General features: G+C 45.1%; 1 protein-coding gene across 1 annotated transcript; it reads right to left on the minus strand.

Moving 5' to 3' along the window:
- Window positions 1-12,839: 12,839 nt before the first annotated feature.
- On the minus strand, window positions 12,840-14,982 carry F5Y00DRAFT_255519 (putative GMC oxidoreductase; the record flags this gene model as incomplete). Its single annotated transcript, XM_048010295.1, has 4 exons — window positions 12,840-13,557; window positions 13,663-14,546; window positions 14,688-14,723; window positions 14,773-14,982. 4 exons carry the CDS (start codon window positions 14,980-14,982, stop codon window positions 12,840-12,842), a joined length of 1,848 nt encoding a protein of 615 aa, XP_047861057.1.
- Window positions 14,983-15,558: the final 576 nt, after the last annotated feature.

The raw sequence follows: 15,558 nt of genomic DNA on the forward strand, positions 1-15,558 counted from the left end.
AGCCTGCCATCGGGTGCGTAATACAACAGTATCAGGCATCGTATTGGATATACACTAGATGCCAATCCATCAGTCCATATGTTTTGGTGTGAAGTAGTTCCAGTAAATGAAGACCAATGATATGTGTGTTTTGCCTAAGCTGGGCTCGCATTGGCAGATTGACCCCAGATTAGCTTGTGATGGAAGTAAATCTTCACAATTTATCTGCTAAAAGCGGTTGCATCGATTGGAATTGGAAACATAGGATTAGCCCCCGAATATTTGTGTGTGATTTGTGTGTGAGTGGACAAATCCTCCAAAACGCGCGCGTTCCTGATATGCAAGCACTATCCATCGACTCACTATTAGATGCAACCTATTCATCCAGAGAGAAGAGGCTAGAGACGCCGATGATACGGTATCCGTCAAATCACGTTGAGGCCTTCTGTTTATGGAACGCGTTTAGATTTTTTTTTTCTTCCTTTCTTCGGTGTATCACAGGAATCACAAGACGAGGTTGGCTGATACCAGCAGTAGGCTTATTCTAAGAGAGAACATTCGTCACAATGGTCAACGGTCAACTCGGCGAACATTCTATTCTGTTACATGAGATTACACCCCACATTTCACATCTACATATCGATGTGATCGAGGATCCGATGGGTCGGTTCTTTACACCGGCGTAGTGGAAGCGTTCTATGTAGTTTCAACACGACTGGACTCGATAGTTTATAGGGTCCTATGTTAGATGAGATGTTGATGAAACCATAGTACAGTATCGTGATGAACCGAAAAGACAGACGTGACGAGTTGAGGTGACTTAAGGTGACTTAATGTTACTAGTAATCAACGGAGTATGTAACGGGCGTTAGGTTGTCAGGCGTCAAGCGGGAATAGGTGGGAAAGAAATAAGCTTCTTTTCTTACTTTTTTTTTTCTTTTTTTAACTTTGTCAACTTGCAGAAAAATGTTGGTAGTAATATGGCCGTTACGAGACTTCGTCATCACCACCGAAGGCAAGTCCTTCCTGCCTTTTTCGTACTTCGGGATCTTCTAAAGCAGTCATTGGATCCCGATGCCGTTTTCTTTACAGCACCTTCCACACACGGCTCGGCCTCGGAATCATTACAGAAAAACGCTGAAAATTGAAAAAATCAAAATCGAAAAAAAAGGAACATCAAGTTACTTTTCTTTTTTAGCCCGTCCGCAGCGCAACGGCTCAACGTGGTCTCCTCGTGTAGTCCATGAACATCATCTCCACCAGTTTGCATCGGAACGTTAGGTATTCGTAATCTTTTACATATGTGAGTCGATATTACGATAGTTGATACCAACTTTTCGGATCTTCAAACAACGTGCCCACTGCTGTCACGCATGATGCAGTCGCCGTTCAAACGAACATTAAAGCGGCTTCTATCAAAGCGCACCTTAGAAATGGCATCGCAATATTGGTGATACGCTCGCCTATTGCACCATTACCTTGCTCATTACCTTGCTCATTACCTTGCTCATTACCTTGCTATCGTTCCTAGCGTACGGAAGTGTACGTAGTTATTGTACATAAACTGATAGATAGTACATACATAGGCGTTAAGGATTATCGATGCTCTGGGGGGGCTGTGTCAAGGAGCACAACTCTGCATTGGTAAGTACTGCGCATATTCTTACGTGCTATCGCAGTCATCCATCGCTCGTTTCATTATTTTGCCGAGCATATTAATGCATTCGCCAATGCATTAGCACTAGCATTGCATTAGAGATTACGTCCCTGAACAAACCTAGTATTGTACATGGGTTATGTATTGTACTGTACAGGTATTACAGGTATGCATTACTATGGCCCATAGTGTATCGTCAGTGCTGTTATTCTATGCTACGTCGTACTAACATAGCGGTGGAGCGGTGTTTTATCGGACTAGAGTCCCAAATCAGGAAGCTTTATCAGGGTCCAGACAATCATTCCACCGCCAGAACGCCTAGACGACTACCTAGACACCTCGCTGGGACTTCCGACTTTACAAGGTATCCATAACAGTTCCGTGGAAGCCTTCCGGCTCGACAGGACCCCAGGCAAGAGCCCTCATAGTTAATTTGCCTCCCATTATGCGGCCTGTTACCCGGCTCCCACAGTGCTGGAAACTAGAATACGTCAGGATAGTCAGGATGGTCAGGATAGTCAGAATAGCTTGTCCCGGTCCGTTGATAGATGATAGAAAACGGATGGAAGTACTGGATGTTGTGAGATACATCTATACTTTATCTATACTTTACTACCTACAACATTTCCACACCAATCGCATTTCTCTCGGCCTATTCATCGACCAGTACCTTGCATGCCAAATTTGTGCCTGCAGATTCGTCCTGCAGGAACGATGCAGCGGCGGCATATTATTACTTTACTGAGCAAAGCATGGCAAGTCGGTATGCAAGCAGGTAATTGATCCGGAGCTTTAAGATAATCTGACAGTTGGAGATGAAAGGTTACCGGAAAAAAAGAAACGACCCCAAATGTGATCTCAACTACATACACTACTACATAACATAGACTATCTGCATCACAACTTATTAGCTACCTACCTAGATAAAGATGGAGGATCGATCACCATAGTTTAGGTCATACTTCGTACATACACAGTCTAGGTCCGCAGACAATCAGACTTTACATGCGTTAGGTACACAACCCTCAGTCTGCCGTACATAATCCTCCAAGCAGTTCTCTGAGTTCTTCCACATATCAAACCCCCGAAAGGCCGACCTATTGTGCATACACTAAACAGTTCGCGTACTTCGTGTTACCCAGTGTCAGCGACGAGAACCATATCGCGGAACCGGTCCAGAACATCAATTCGCCATCAAAAAAAGCTTAGAGCTTCTTGTGGTACTTGATAAATGACAGTAGTATATAGAGGCCCGTGCTATCCCAATATTCTTAACCAGGTAGGAAATCCGTAATGAGGGAATATTTGGAGAACGAGAGTGGCAATCTTCATTCAGCACAGTCTGCATTCAGCATATCCGCTCAAAATAGGAATATCTTCCCTAGCTTAACCACCACATACATAGACTACCTAACATATTACATATTACATACAAACTACAATGCGAAGAGTTTGTCCGAGGGCGTTTTGGGACGATGCGTCCCATCAATATGGGCTGATCCATTTTGATCCATTCTCAGTGGTAACATTTCGCTCATACCGGACCCAAGGCCCTGGGAACATACGACGCCAAAACACCAATATGACAGGCAATCATGCGAGGTCTCAAGCCCTGGAAGCTATCGTCAGTTGTCACCCGTGCTAGCAAGCCTACTCTTTCATCAACCGGATATAGTAAAGCGAAGCATCTAATTGCTTTTTTCACTTATACATAGTCCTCCCTTCAGTCAACCTAGCGACTTGCTAATACACGCGGATTTCACGTGTTCATCTATAAGATTACCGAATTTTTCATGGTTCTAAACTCCTTGTCAAGAACCCATAGATGAACCGTAGATGGACCACGGGCCGTTTGGACAAGGAGCCGCTTCCTGCACCGGTTGGCGGAATTGGCGATTTTTAGGCGGCGACATGGACCAAAAACGGAACAGTGCCGGTCCATCCAAACCACTTCCCCCAGATTCGCGAGATAGTACGGATTATGAAGACCAGGTATCCAGGTATCCCTTGATTCCACCCACTCATATGCCAACTTGAAATAAGGCACCCATTTAGTTTAGCCTCGAGCAGGGAGCCTTGCAACATGCTGTAGCAGGTTGTGATTCTGGAAGATCTTGACGGTTTCTCTCATGTTCTTGGCTTCTTCACCGGCATATTTTGGGCCAATGAGCTTCGATACCGACTCGAATACCTGCGTGGCAGGAAGGCGGGCATACGTTCTCATACCTGGCAACGTGCCAGGCCCCCTAGATGAAAGTTGTTTCTCAATCGGGCCTTCGACGTATCATTTACAAGGGAAAAGTGGTAGCAAAAGAGTATTTGCATTAAAGAAGTGAGTCTCCAAACATTTGATCATCACGCTTCGACAAGTTTCTGATAAACCGAGGACCCTTGAAATAAGCGTCTGACATGCGGTTTCGCAATACTTAGCCGTGATCTTGATGCGAGATGTCAAACTACATACATACATTATCTGACACATGGAAACTCCGTGCGTCAACGGCGATTAATATGTACATACTTGGTAGCGAGCTACCTATTGACCACAGCGTCACCGCATTACAGCATAGTGACCATAGCGTACAAATAATTAATACAAATAATAATAATAAAACAGCTAATATACGAAGCAATCATAAACGAGCCTCAAATCTACCAATAATAGGTAATATTTGCCAAGATGATAGTTTACGGTCAAAAGAGAATCAAACCAGCTTTACCAACACAGATACCGGTACCAACATAGATCTGAGGACCCTTGAGGCCCGAGGGCCCTCGAAGGGCGACCGTTGGAAGCCCCTCAATAACAAACTGTCCGCCGCGGAACATGATCCATTGAAACTGATGTACATACTAGCACGTAGTGGATATTGTATGGATATTGTACAGCGAGATAGTTTAATATTTAGGGTCATGTACTCCGCAGAGACCAGTAGGAAAAGGTATTGTACTAGTATTATTAGTGTACGACAGCCAAAGAGCCAACGCTGGGCGGGTTCCCATGGAAATACGTGTACCAGCCATATCTAAGGTGAGTACCACTAATAGCGGTAGATACAACACGTGGGCAATGCGCATAGTAGGTGTTAGGTACTAACCTACCTACATGTACCTAGTTAGAAGGCAAGGTTAGAACGCAAGGCAGCGGTCCCCTCGAAAAAGCTCCAACTTTTGACACTAGGTTCAAATAATCCCATCCTGACTTCCCCGTCGATATTTGGTCCCGCTAATGCAGGTCCCGGCCCAATTGGCAACGTTCCGCTCTTTCTTTCTCGAATGCTTCTTACGTTTCAGAAGAGCCGACGCCGTTTCCCGTTAAGCGTCCCCCACTTCCTGCCAACCATTTTGTACGCTACAAGACCCAAGACCCATTGCCTACTAGGGCTGTTGTTATGCTACTAAACCATTACCAGTATGCCAGTCATGCCAACTACAACAACAAGAACAACAACCACCACAAATATACCTCTAGCATTAGGGCATACATACATATGTACAACCACGGTGTCACGCATTTGAAGCTAAAGCTACATATCGTTATCCTTAAGCGAGGCGAGCAAAATGTCTGTGAGCTTCATACATACATACGCTACTAGCTATGAGTCCATGACAAGCACTCATGATTCCCCCCCGGTTTTCGGTGCATGCAAGGTAGCGGACGACCCGCCTCGAAATTCAAGACTCCGTTATTTCTTTTTACCCTTTCTACTCTTTACTACTAACCGTTTAAGTTTGTGTTACTATTACGTAGCAAAACCGGGGCCCGCTGTTAGTGTTTAATGTTTAAAATTACCTAACCCGAATATGCACTTCTATCGTCCCAGAGCCATAGGCACGGATACTTCCAAAACCTACGATGGAATATTCCAATCATGAGCCGACCCAACTTTGCTCACCTTTGACACCTTGGACTAATTGGGAATGTTTATGGGTCTTCCTAATGGGTCTTCTAGACTCACCGGGGCATCTCTCAAGTCGTATCCGTCGGAGACTATTACCTGTGCAGTTCTCCACCTCGAGTTCGCATGAACATGAGTTCGTTCACCGTAAATGTGCGGCCCGAACATTGACTATAGTCTATAATGTATACGGGAGAGCCACAAGTCGTCCAAAGCCCAGAACCCACAGTCTATAGTCCACAGTCCACGGCCATAATACCGTACTTAAGACTCTTACCCAATTATATCTGGTCAGAAATAACGCTTAGCTGCCCGTTATTACCTGGTCTGAGCGAGATCCCATGACATGAGAGCTCCCGGAACTCCATTTGGTCCAAAAGCAAACGCCACGTTATCCCGCGCCATCTTGCGGATATGTCGATCTTGCTTACGACGATCTTGGCCCAAGTGCCAGCAAGCCTCTTTGTTTGATTCTTTCTTTGAAAAAGAAAATAATTAAAAAAAAAAAATTAAGAATAAAAAACTACTACCTAAAAGTCTATGCGATGAACTCGGCAAGTGCCGCCAGGGTTTAATGGTAGGAAGAAGGCAGATCTTCATCTCCCGCACAACGGCCTGCGGCATGGGCAAACAATAAGCTTCTGACATCTCCGTGGGGCCGTGAGTCCGCGACGGATGACGGGCGAACGGGTATACTGAGATCTAATCTCGTGGGGTTTATCATGGTTCATCATGAGAAGACCCTCCAAAATTTTCACATAACTACATAGCAAGGGCTGGTCAAATCAAACTTCTCAACGGACAAGCCGAGGAACAAGGCGAACAGAGCCTCGCAGGCTAGCCCGACCGCCTAGACACAATGCAAGTTACACATGTAACAGCATGGATAACCACACCGCCTGGACACCGTATGGTCTGTTTATTCCCTTTTAGATTAGCGACAACGACGTTTTTTGTCAACGCTTCGGTCTTATCATCACCCCTACATACATACTATGCTCTTCGTCAACTAGTGTGTGTATGTGCTCTCATTCTAGTGTTGAGGCGAGTACCACACTACAGTATGAGCGAGCCATCCGAACGAATGGTGTTGGTAGACAAACCAGCCACGAGTTTGGTTCGAAGGAAGCATTAACTAATTATTCTATGCCGCCTTCGGCTGTAGATAATTATCACCGAATTTGCTTTTCTATCCCACGTGTAACTCCTACGCTCGTCGTTAATGCTTGTCATATTGCTCTCAGCTAAGAGCCGATGGGACTCAGTTATTCCAACTAGATGGTAGCTACGGATATTACACGACCTTCCTAATGTAACATCTCGTCAAGTGTCATCGGCCAGGTGAAGGGCAACACTATTAACCCGAAGTAAAGTATCAATGATGCACTACTATCGCTACGATGATAGGTAATGAGCCGCTTGTTCAAGGTTGTACGACCTGGGTCACATCCGCATTACCTCCGCAGTAATGCAGGTACACGGGACTGAACGCTGCGCGATAGAAGCTATAGAGGCTACAGATTACTCAATCCGAGTATCAGCGTTTGAGCGCAGAATTTACGACAGAAGCATACCGCTCTCATAAACGCGTCGAAGAGCATGGTTTTGGATTAAACGTTTGAGACTCACGCTCCGAGTAAAAACCAACGTGTCTCAGAAGTCAGACATTTACACGCGTACAACCGTTTTCGACTAGCAGCGCCTGAGCGCGTGGCCTATCGCCGATAACATTTTGCCCTTCTACTTCTACCGCTATCCGCCACAAACATGCGGTCCGAGAGAGGGCCTTGCAAGTTGTAGCTATGAATCATCCCACCCGAGAATCTCAGCTTAGCTGTGCCTCCTCCTCCACGCGATATTATTGAGGCGGATTCTCTGAGTATGTCTATATCGATAGGACGTCTTAGACTCCATGACCCCAATGAGCATATCTTACCTTAGGCAACTGGCTTTCGACAAACTTCGAAAGGATCATGAAGTTGCCAAACTGCCAAATCAACATGACCGAAGAGGGTGGGGTTTACAGAGCTCGGAGAATTGAAGTCGCCATCTATCGTCGAGATGGGATTGCATGAACACAGCGGCGCAGCAAACCCCGGCCATGCCGTCATTAAATTAGGGTTAGGATTAGTTTACGAAGGCGGCGAGATCGCGGGATCCTCCCGGACGTGGTTGAAGCTGGCGAATCAGTAAACGAGCATATCTACGAAAGTATCGTCTAGTCTATGTAAGCACTACGATCCTCCCGTCTTTGGTGTAAGCAAGGCCTCGGCCGATGCTCAAACCAACACGATTCTGCGCTTGCCTAAGAATTTTTTTCTTTCTCCCTCGTTTGGTGTGCGACACAATCAAAATGTAGCTGCAGTAAGGGCACAGTCTAGCTCGACGGCGCCGCTTTTTGAATGCGTTCGGACAGGATTCGGTACTACCCAACATGTTGGGTCGTACAACTAAAGTATTCTTTGCTTTGCCGTAGAATCCGATCTGGTAAATAAATGCGGAGGGAATCTGCATGTAAAACTACTCCAACGAAATGAAAGCGCCCATGCGGCACGGCTCGCCAGTAGGGTCAGTGAGGTATCCTCCAGAAGGAGTTACTACGTTAGGTACGCTTGCTGACATTATATATCGCAATCCTTCCTTGGACCCCATCTTGAGACTCTCAGTTCATATAGGCTACTTTATCTATTCCATACAACGTAGAGTAGGTTAGCACGCTTATGCTCTATTTCAACATACACACGTCTAAATTTGACGCTCGTTGATAAATCTTATTGGTTGTCAACCAACCCATTGCTAACCTACACCGCTTTGAGTAATCATCTACTCCAACGCCAATGGACGGTTTTGAATGGCTCCCGAAAGAGGGTTACATACGTTGGATCCTGCGTCGCCTTTCTACTGGCTAGCCGCGCCATAGACAGACGTTAAGAGACTACTATGCGAGTGGTGAATTATATGGCAAGGCTGCTTACTCCGTAAGCCGTTGTCGAATGTGACTGTTGGTAGACGAGCAAAATTAGCACAACATCTACCAGCCAGAACACTGAAAACACATTCCTTTATCAGCAGTTGGAACTACACAGATAGCCAAGAGTCTAGTATCATATAGGATGGAGCCATGTCAGCTATGAAGGAGCCGAGCTTCGCAGTTCTAGCCATCACCGTTATGGATTCGCCACTCGCGGTTGGTCTCCTAACTAAGGTTAAGTCAACTCCCGTAGAACACACGTAAGAGCGCCGCCTATGACACCAGTTTAACTTATGAGGAGAGCATGACCGTTTAGAAGATATTAACTGCCTATCTTACTCGCATCCAATCCTACGAGCCGAATATACTACCACATGGCGCGGTTCCTTAAAAGAAACCTAGTACAGGACATTGGTTACTATGATCCCTTTTTACGATCAGGCACATTCCTGATTATGGTCGTGCTCTCGATGCGGTGAAACCTGAGAAGCAAGTGCCTGCTGACGCCATCCCCTAAATCCACTACGCATTATTTATCGTGCTATATATACATATACATTATGTTATGGTTATCATCGGTTCCTACGTAGAGAGTTTAATTCTACAAGCTTATCGCGAGATGTCCAGAGTAAATCCTAAACGCCTTTGCCGCGCCTTGGGTAACCAACCGGCTTATAGAGTATTCTCAGAAAGGGTGTCACACCAAGAAGTCCTTTCGACACGTTGCTTGTTGTCAGTGGTCGTTCTGATCTGTGGCTTATCAAATTTTCTGCTTCCTTTCCCCAGATTGTCGATGTAGATGGTATCACGGGTACACAGAGATCGAGTAGAAACGCCATCACGTTAGGTGTTCGTATGTATGCTTGCTTGCTTTTGGAATTATCAGGATCAGGATTGGAGATAAGCAGCAGTTCGTCTACCTAATCCCACAACGCGGTCGTCATCGGAGTTCTGACTGGTCGAAATGGGTTGTCTATGACAAAGAACTCTAGTCCCAATAGTTTAATACTGTCAGGTTACTAATGACGTAGGGGGGCGTACGGCAGACTACGACTTATGGGAATCAGTGTACATACGACCCACCATGGCCTAAAGTCCCTCTATGATATATACTAGTTATCATTTGGATGACTAGGACAAAGACATGATATTGTGTAGATCACACCGGGTATCTACTGGTAATATCAGAATCTACAAACCCGCTAGCAGTCGGAAGACGAGAATTCATTGTCTTCATCTTCGCCTCCTGTTATATGTGATATCACGTAATTAGAGGTACGGACGTATCACCAGGCCCTACGTCGTTATTATCGTTCTGGCGTAAGGCATTAACCTAGGGGGTTGAAAAGTCCGACGGAAGCCACTTTTCCGCACACAGTATTATATATCTTAATAACAAGTGGCGTTAACCGTGCTTGGGCGTATGTATGTATGTGTAGGAGAAAGGATAGAAAGGCCTAAGAACGCGATATGACCGATCACCAAATACGCCATGGCAACGCCCAATCATAAATCGTAGGAAGCCCGAGCTGGCTGATGAGATATTTCGTTTTCGTTAGATCTCCAAGGGGCTCCTCTCACGCTTTCTTGGAAGAGGCAAATACACTAGCTAACTTCTAAGATACGCCCATTGAGTTGATCACCTAGGTACCTACTTCTGATTACCCATACGACGTGCTGGCTATGAGATCCGACAGAAGCACGAAGCATGAAGCATGGCGGCATATACCTAGGTAGGTATCTACGCCAGGCGGACTAGCTGAAAGACATCCATCCATCAGACCAGACGTATCGCATTTTGGCCAGAATGCCTTAAGTTACCTATCTTATACCTACCTACCTATTGTCCGTCCCGAAAGTGCCGGTGCGTCGCTGTCTCGGTCTGGGGGCACAAAGGCTTTTCCCCCACAAGATATCGATAGGGTTAGATGCTTAGCCTTAGGTAGGTAGGTAGGTATGAAAAGCGGTGATACAGTTCGGTGATGCGGACCAGACCGACGGCGCATGAGGGCTTGAGACAGCCAGCCATCTAGCCAATGACTCAAGCTATTTTTGCCCTCGGCGCCACGAGGACCCCTCGTCCGAACGATAGTTTATAAAACAAGCTTTTTTTTTGTTCTTCTTATTTTACTTTACTTTACTTTATTTTCTTTTTTTTGGTCCCTTGGAGCCGTGATACCTATATTTACCTAAGGTACTTGTCTGAGACAAGTCTCCGGTTGGTTGGATATCCGCGTGTTCTTGCCCTGCGCCCGCGTTTTCTCGAGACGCGGGACGTTTAGGAGGGGAGGCCTGGGTATGCTCTGCTACATAACTACATAGCTTGTGGTTGATATTGGTGGTTATCGTCGGGCGGGTCGCGCTGCGACATTCGTGTGTTAGCTGAACGCGGCATATTGGCTCTTAGGGCGAGACTTTTTAGCTTGGTGTCGGTGTCTCTGGTGACTTTGTGGTATTCTACGATCATTTGGGGTGCTGCTTGCTGCTTGATTCGTGAAGAGGATCGTGACTCTAGGGTCGGTATTGCTATGACGTGTGTATGTATGCCTTGAAGACTTGTTGATTATAGGTTAGCTCATCAGGCAGTCCCTCTCTAAGGCATGTTTTATTTAAGTAATTCATTAACTCCTTCTGACTTTATATCCCCCGGGTTCTAATATGCAACAGTATTTCTAAGGTCTTAAGTTTCATGAGACCTTGTCGTTCGTAGGCTTAGACTTATATTGATCATCTCTGCGCTAACATGATGACGGGAGGAAGCCTGTTCTAGAATATACTAGTAGCTTAACGGTATTACCTATATACTAAAAGGTACAATGCAAACGGGTGAGTCAAGTTTAGTGTTCACCCTCATGTTTCACGTATTATTAAAATAGTCACTTTATTGCTAAGAATAGAAACATTCAACTTCCTATCTATTAAGAGTTTAATAGAATGATTAATCTCCCGTGTTGCTATTGTTTTATCGAAGATAGGCTATGGCCGTGGTGTATGTCTTTTACGGTATCTGTTATATAATTCTACGATAAAAGCTAGGTAGTTTATGATTCCCAAGAGCTTTCTTTTTCGTGTTTATAATGATATATTAGTACCTACCCTGCTTAGTTTAGTTTTAAAAACTCTTGCTTTTCCTCTAAAACACTACGTTGCCTTGGTATGGCGATTCTTATCCGTGTTTCAATTTTAAAAACTCAATACCTCGTGCCTTAGAATAGCTGTCTATATGAATTGAATTAATAGGAGAAATATTAGGTATCCCGTAGGAAGTTGTCATGGTGACTACCTACCTTAGGAGGTAGGTAATTATAATATTATAAAAATTTAAGTTGGCTTAAGAGGCAGAGATCTTGTTTAAGCACAACTATTAAGTTCTAGCTAAAGGAGAGCTCAAGCAATAGTATATCTAAATAATTCTTTCTGATATAAGCATACCTAATATCAGGGGAAGGGGTATAAAAAAACTAACTATGGATGGATTCTAAGTAGCATATCTTATCTTCTGTTAAGACAGAGGTCTGAATTTGGCAGATACATGATTGCCCACAAAACCTCGGTAGTTTCTAATGTTCTTTACGAACTTGAACAATTTTAGGTATATTTAATCATCCTAACTACCTCACTTCGGGTTTCATCAAATAGAATGGCCCCGAGGATCAGAGTAACCTATCATTAAAACCTAAGTAAAGTTTATGTAAATAAGTAGTCAGTACGGTCTATCTGGCCGCATCATAACTTGGCCATGTGAACTTCGGTAACTAGGTACCCTAGGAGTTACGATCTAGACGGGTGGATAAGAAATAATTTGTTAGGAAAAAAGGGAATTATCTTGTACGTTAGGCCTTTTGCTTTGTAGATGAAGTACATCTGTAGTTGCGGGTTACCAGGCAACATCTCGTACCCCGCTGTCGCCTTAAATAGCCCCTTAGGCAACCACTCTTTCACCCCCTAGTCGGCGCTGCGAAACCACTATGGCCGGTGGTCTAGTGGTAACGAAGTAGGGACAGAAATAATTCCTCGGGGAGTTTTTCGTAGGACTCAGGTTCGACCCCTATGAGGGGCGGCAGGCAGGCCAACTGTTCAGGTCAATCGATTAGAAGGTCGAATCCTGGGTCCAAGCTTTTTTGCCGCTTTCTTTTATGCTTCATTTTGTTTGTTTATTTTTGTGTATCTTATTTCTTTTTATTTGCCTTTCATTTACGTTTCTTACTACCTCTTCCCTTCCCTCCCTTCCCATGATTTCTTGACTTCATCACGGCGTTCGTTGGTGTTCAAGCTCGCACTTAGACTCAACTCACTACTGTTTATTAGGTAGCGCCAGCAAATATTGTGTACTCTACTCGTCAGTAGTCTTCAGCCCGTACTCCATCTTTATTAGATCGGCTGCCTTTTCTGCAAGTGCATATATTGTAGACTGCAGATTGCCTGGAGGAAGCACCGGCACAATACTTGAATCAACAACTCGGAGATTCTCTACTCCGTACACCTTAAGATTGCTGTCTACAACTCCCCCCTTGTCCTCAGGAAGCATTGCGCATGTTCCTGCGGGATGCCACATTGAAATAGAGCGGGCTCGAGTGTACTCCTTCGCGGCATCTAGATCTGTAAAATAGGCTGCCGGAGGGGAAAGCTTTAGTGGCTGCTTGAATATGCCGTTAAAAGACGGCGACGCTGCGAGGGTTTGGATATAAAGCATATGTTCTGCCAAGACCTCAACATCTACCTGGTTCGTTAAGTACTGTGGATCAATAATAGGAGCATCAGATACGTCGCTTGATTTGATGTGAACACTCCCACGGGAAAGTGGTTGAGCAAGTACGGCGGCGAAGTCAATATATCCTCCAGGCACAGGGGGTGCGGGTTCGCCCGTAGCAGGATCGGGCGATGCGGAGTTATTTGCGAGCCCCGTAAGGTAAGCACCTGATGGTGCGTTTGGGTCAAGCAGAGTACTTTCAGCTATATCATAATAAGCCGAAGCTTGGGTCTGATTTTTGCCCGACAGGTTTCCTGGCGCCGGCCGGTTCTTATCGAGCATCTGTTTCAGGAATTCTAGTCTACGACATGTAATTATTAGGCTCATGGAATGTATTATGTGATAGGGGACTAGGAGGCCAAAGATCAGGAAATAAAAGGAGAGAATCAAAGAGGAAGTTACCTACCCTTTGCCCGATTGATACTTAACCACTGGCATGTAGGCATACGTTTCAAACCCGCCTGTTGTAAGCAAGCCAGTATGGTTGGTCATAAACTCCTGCATAGACTGCCTCAACACCTCAGGGTCTTGTAGGGGGTCGAGGGTTTCTATGCCATCTGCTACCTCGCAAACAATTTCGCAAACAAGGTGATCTTGTAAATTTTCTCCAACCCCCTCCAGATGCTTGATTACCTTGATACCGTGTCGCTCTAGGATGCTGGTATTACCAACACCAGATAGTTCGAGTAGCTTCGGAGATTGCATGGCACCGGCAGCAACGATAACCTCTTTGCGTGCAGAGGCGGTTTTCGTCCGAGTCTCGTGGCGGTATTGGACTCCAGTGACCTTTGTTGAGTTCTCTTCGAATAGTATCTTTTCAACGATAGCATTGGTGAGGACATGAAGGTTCTTCCGACTCTTTACTGGGTAATAATACGCACTGGCGGAGTGGCTTCTTTCTCTCTTTACTGGATCGATGCTTGCGAGGTTACTGAAAGCTCCGACTCCTACCGATGGATCAACCCAAGGATCGTTGGGCATAAGGTATCCTATATCTTTGAATGCCGCTGCCCAGGCCTCGCGAAGAGGATGAGATGGGTTACCGGGAAAAGAGACTTGGACTGGACCTGTGCCTAATTCGTTCTTGGCCGTCCAGCCATCAATACCCAGGCTCTTTTTGATATTATCTGGTACTCTTGGTGGGGACGTATAGGCTTTGGCATAATAGTCACGTAGCCCTTCCCAAGTCCATCCATCGTTACCAAGCAAGGCCCAAGAATCGATCAATTTCTTGGTAGGTGGAGCAAAGACTTGTGCGTTTATAGCCGATGAGCCGCCTAAGGCGTTCCCCTATAATGTCACATTAGACGTTAGCTTAGAGGTATTATAAGTTGAGCTTAGCCCTGATATTTTCGTAGATGATGATCTAATAGATCTCCCGGTATTAAAACCGGACGAGCTAAGGTATTGATTTGAAATATCTGCGCTTACTTGATTCATGTTGATTCGTCTGTTATTGAGTCCTGGCTAGAATCTTGTTTAGCCTCGAGTCCTGTCTGTTTGAGAGGATATGCACCTGAGTTTCAGTTTGGAAACCCCAATCAGCCTCACTCTTCTTCAGAGCTGGGTATAGTGCTGGGATTTTCACGCGGGGATCTTCGCTATGGTCAGATCCAGCCTCCAGCACAAGTATGCGCTGACTGGAGTCTTCTGAGAGACGAGCGGCAACTACGAGCGCAGCCGTACCGCCGCCTGTGATGATGAAATCGTAGGATTCCGAATTCATGTTTTGATAAAATGTCTGCAAAAGTGTAGACACGTGGATAATCTCTTAGAGAGTTAGTATTATTGAAAGCCGTGTCTATCTATTGAAGCGTCCACCGGGGTGGTAGGAATACATGTATGAGTTATTGTCACTGGGGACCCTCTAGGAGGACTGTTACGCAGAGAGGAGAAGGAAGGTCCAGGATATGGTGTATATAGGTACATTACGAATCCGGTATTTCATGCATAGATACACAATGCATTCTGCAAATAATGTCTCGCATTCAACAGTGTAAACCAGTTGGCGTAAAGCACGTGCGTATACTATTCCGATAGTAGCTCGAGTTGCATTAATTCTTAGATTAATTCTTAGATAGGCGTTAATCTAAAGAGGTCTAACACGATTATTATGTCATGATTCTAGATGAGATATTCAGAACAAAGAACGCCCTCTGTATGTATAGCCTTAAGCTCCTGTAACTAGCTTGTAGTCCCTCGCGGAATAACGAAGTTATTTCCTTGCTTCTCAGCCCACCTCGTGATATATCACGTCTGAATCGAATCTGAGTTCGTCTTTAGATATGTGTATCTTGATAAT

The sequence above is a fragment of the Daldinia vernicosa genome (genome assembly GCF_022497035.1).
Source record: "Daldinia vernicosa strain CBS 139.73 unplaced genomic scaffold F5Y00scaffold_61, whole genome shotgun sequence".
In the NCBI taxonomy this organism is placed as follows: Eukaryota; Fungi; Ascomycota; class Sordariomycetes; order Xylariales; family Hypoxylaceae; genus Daldinia; species Daldinia vernicosa.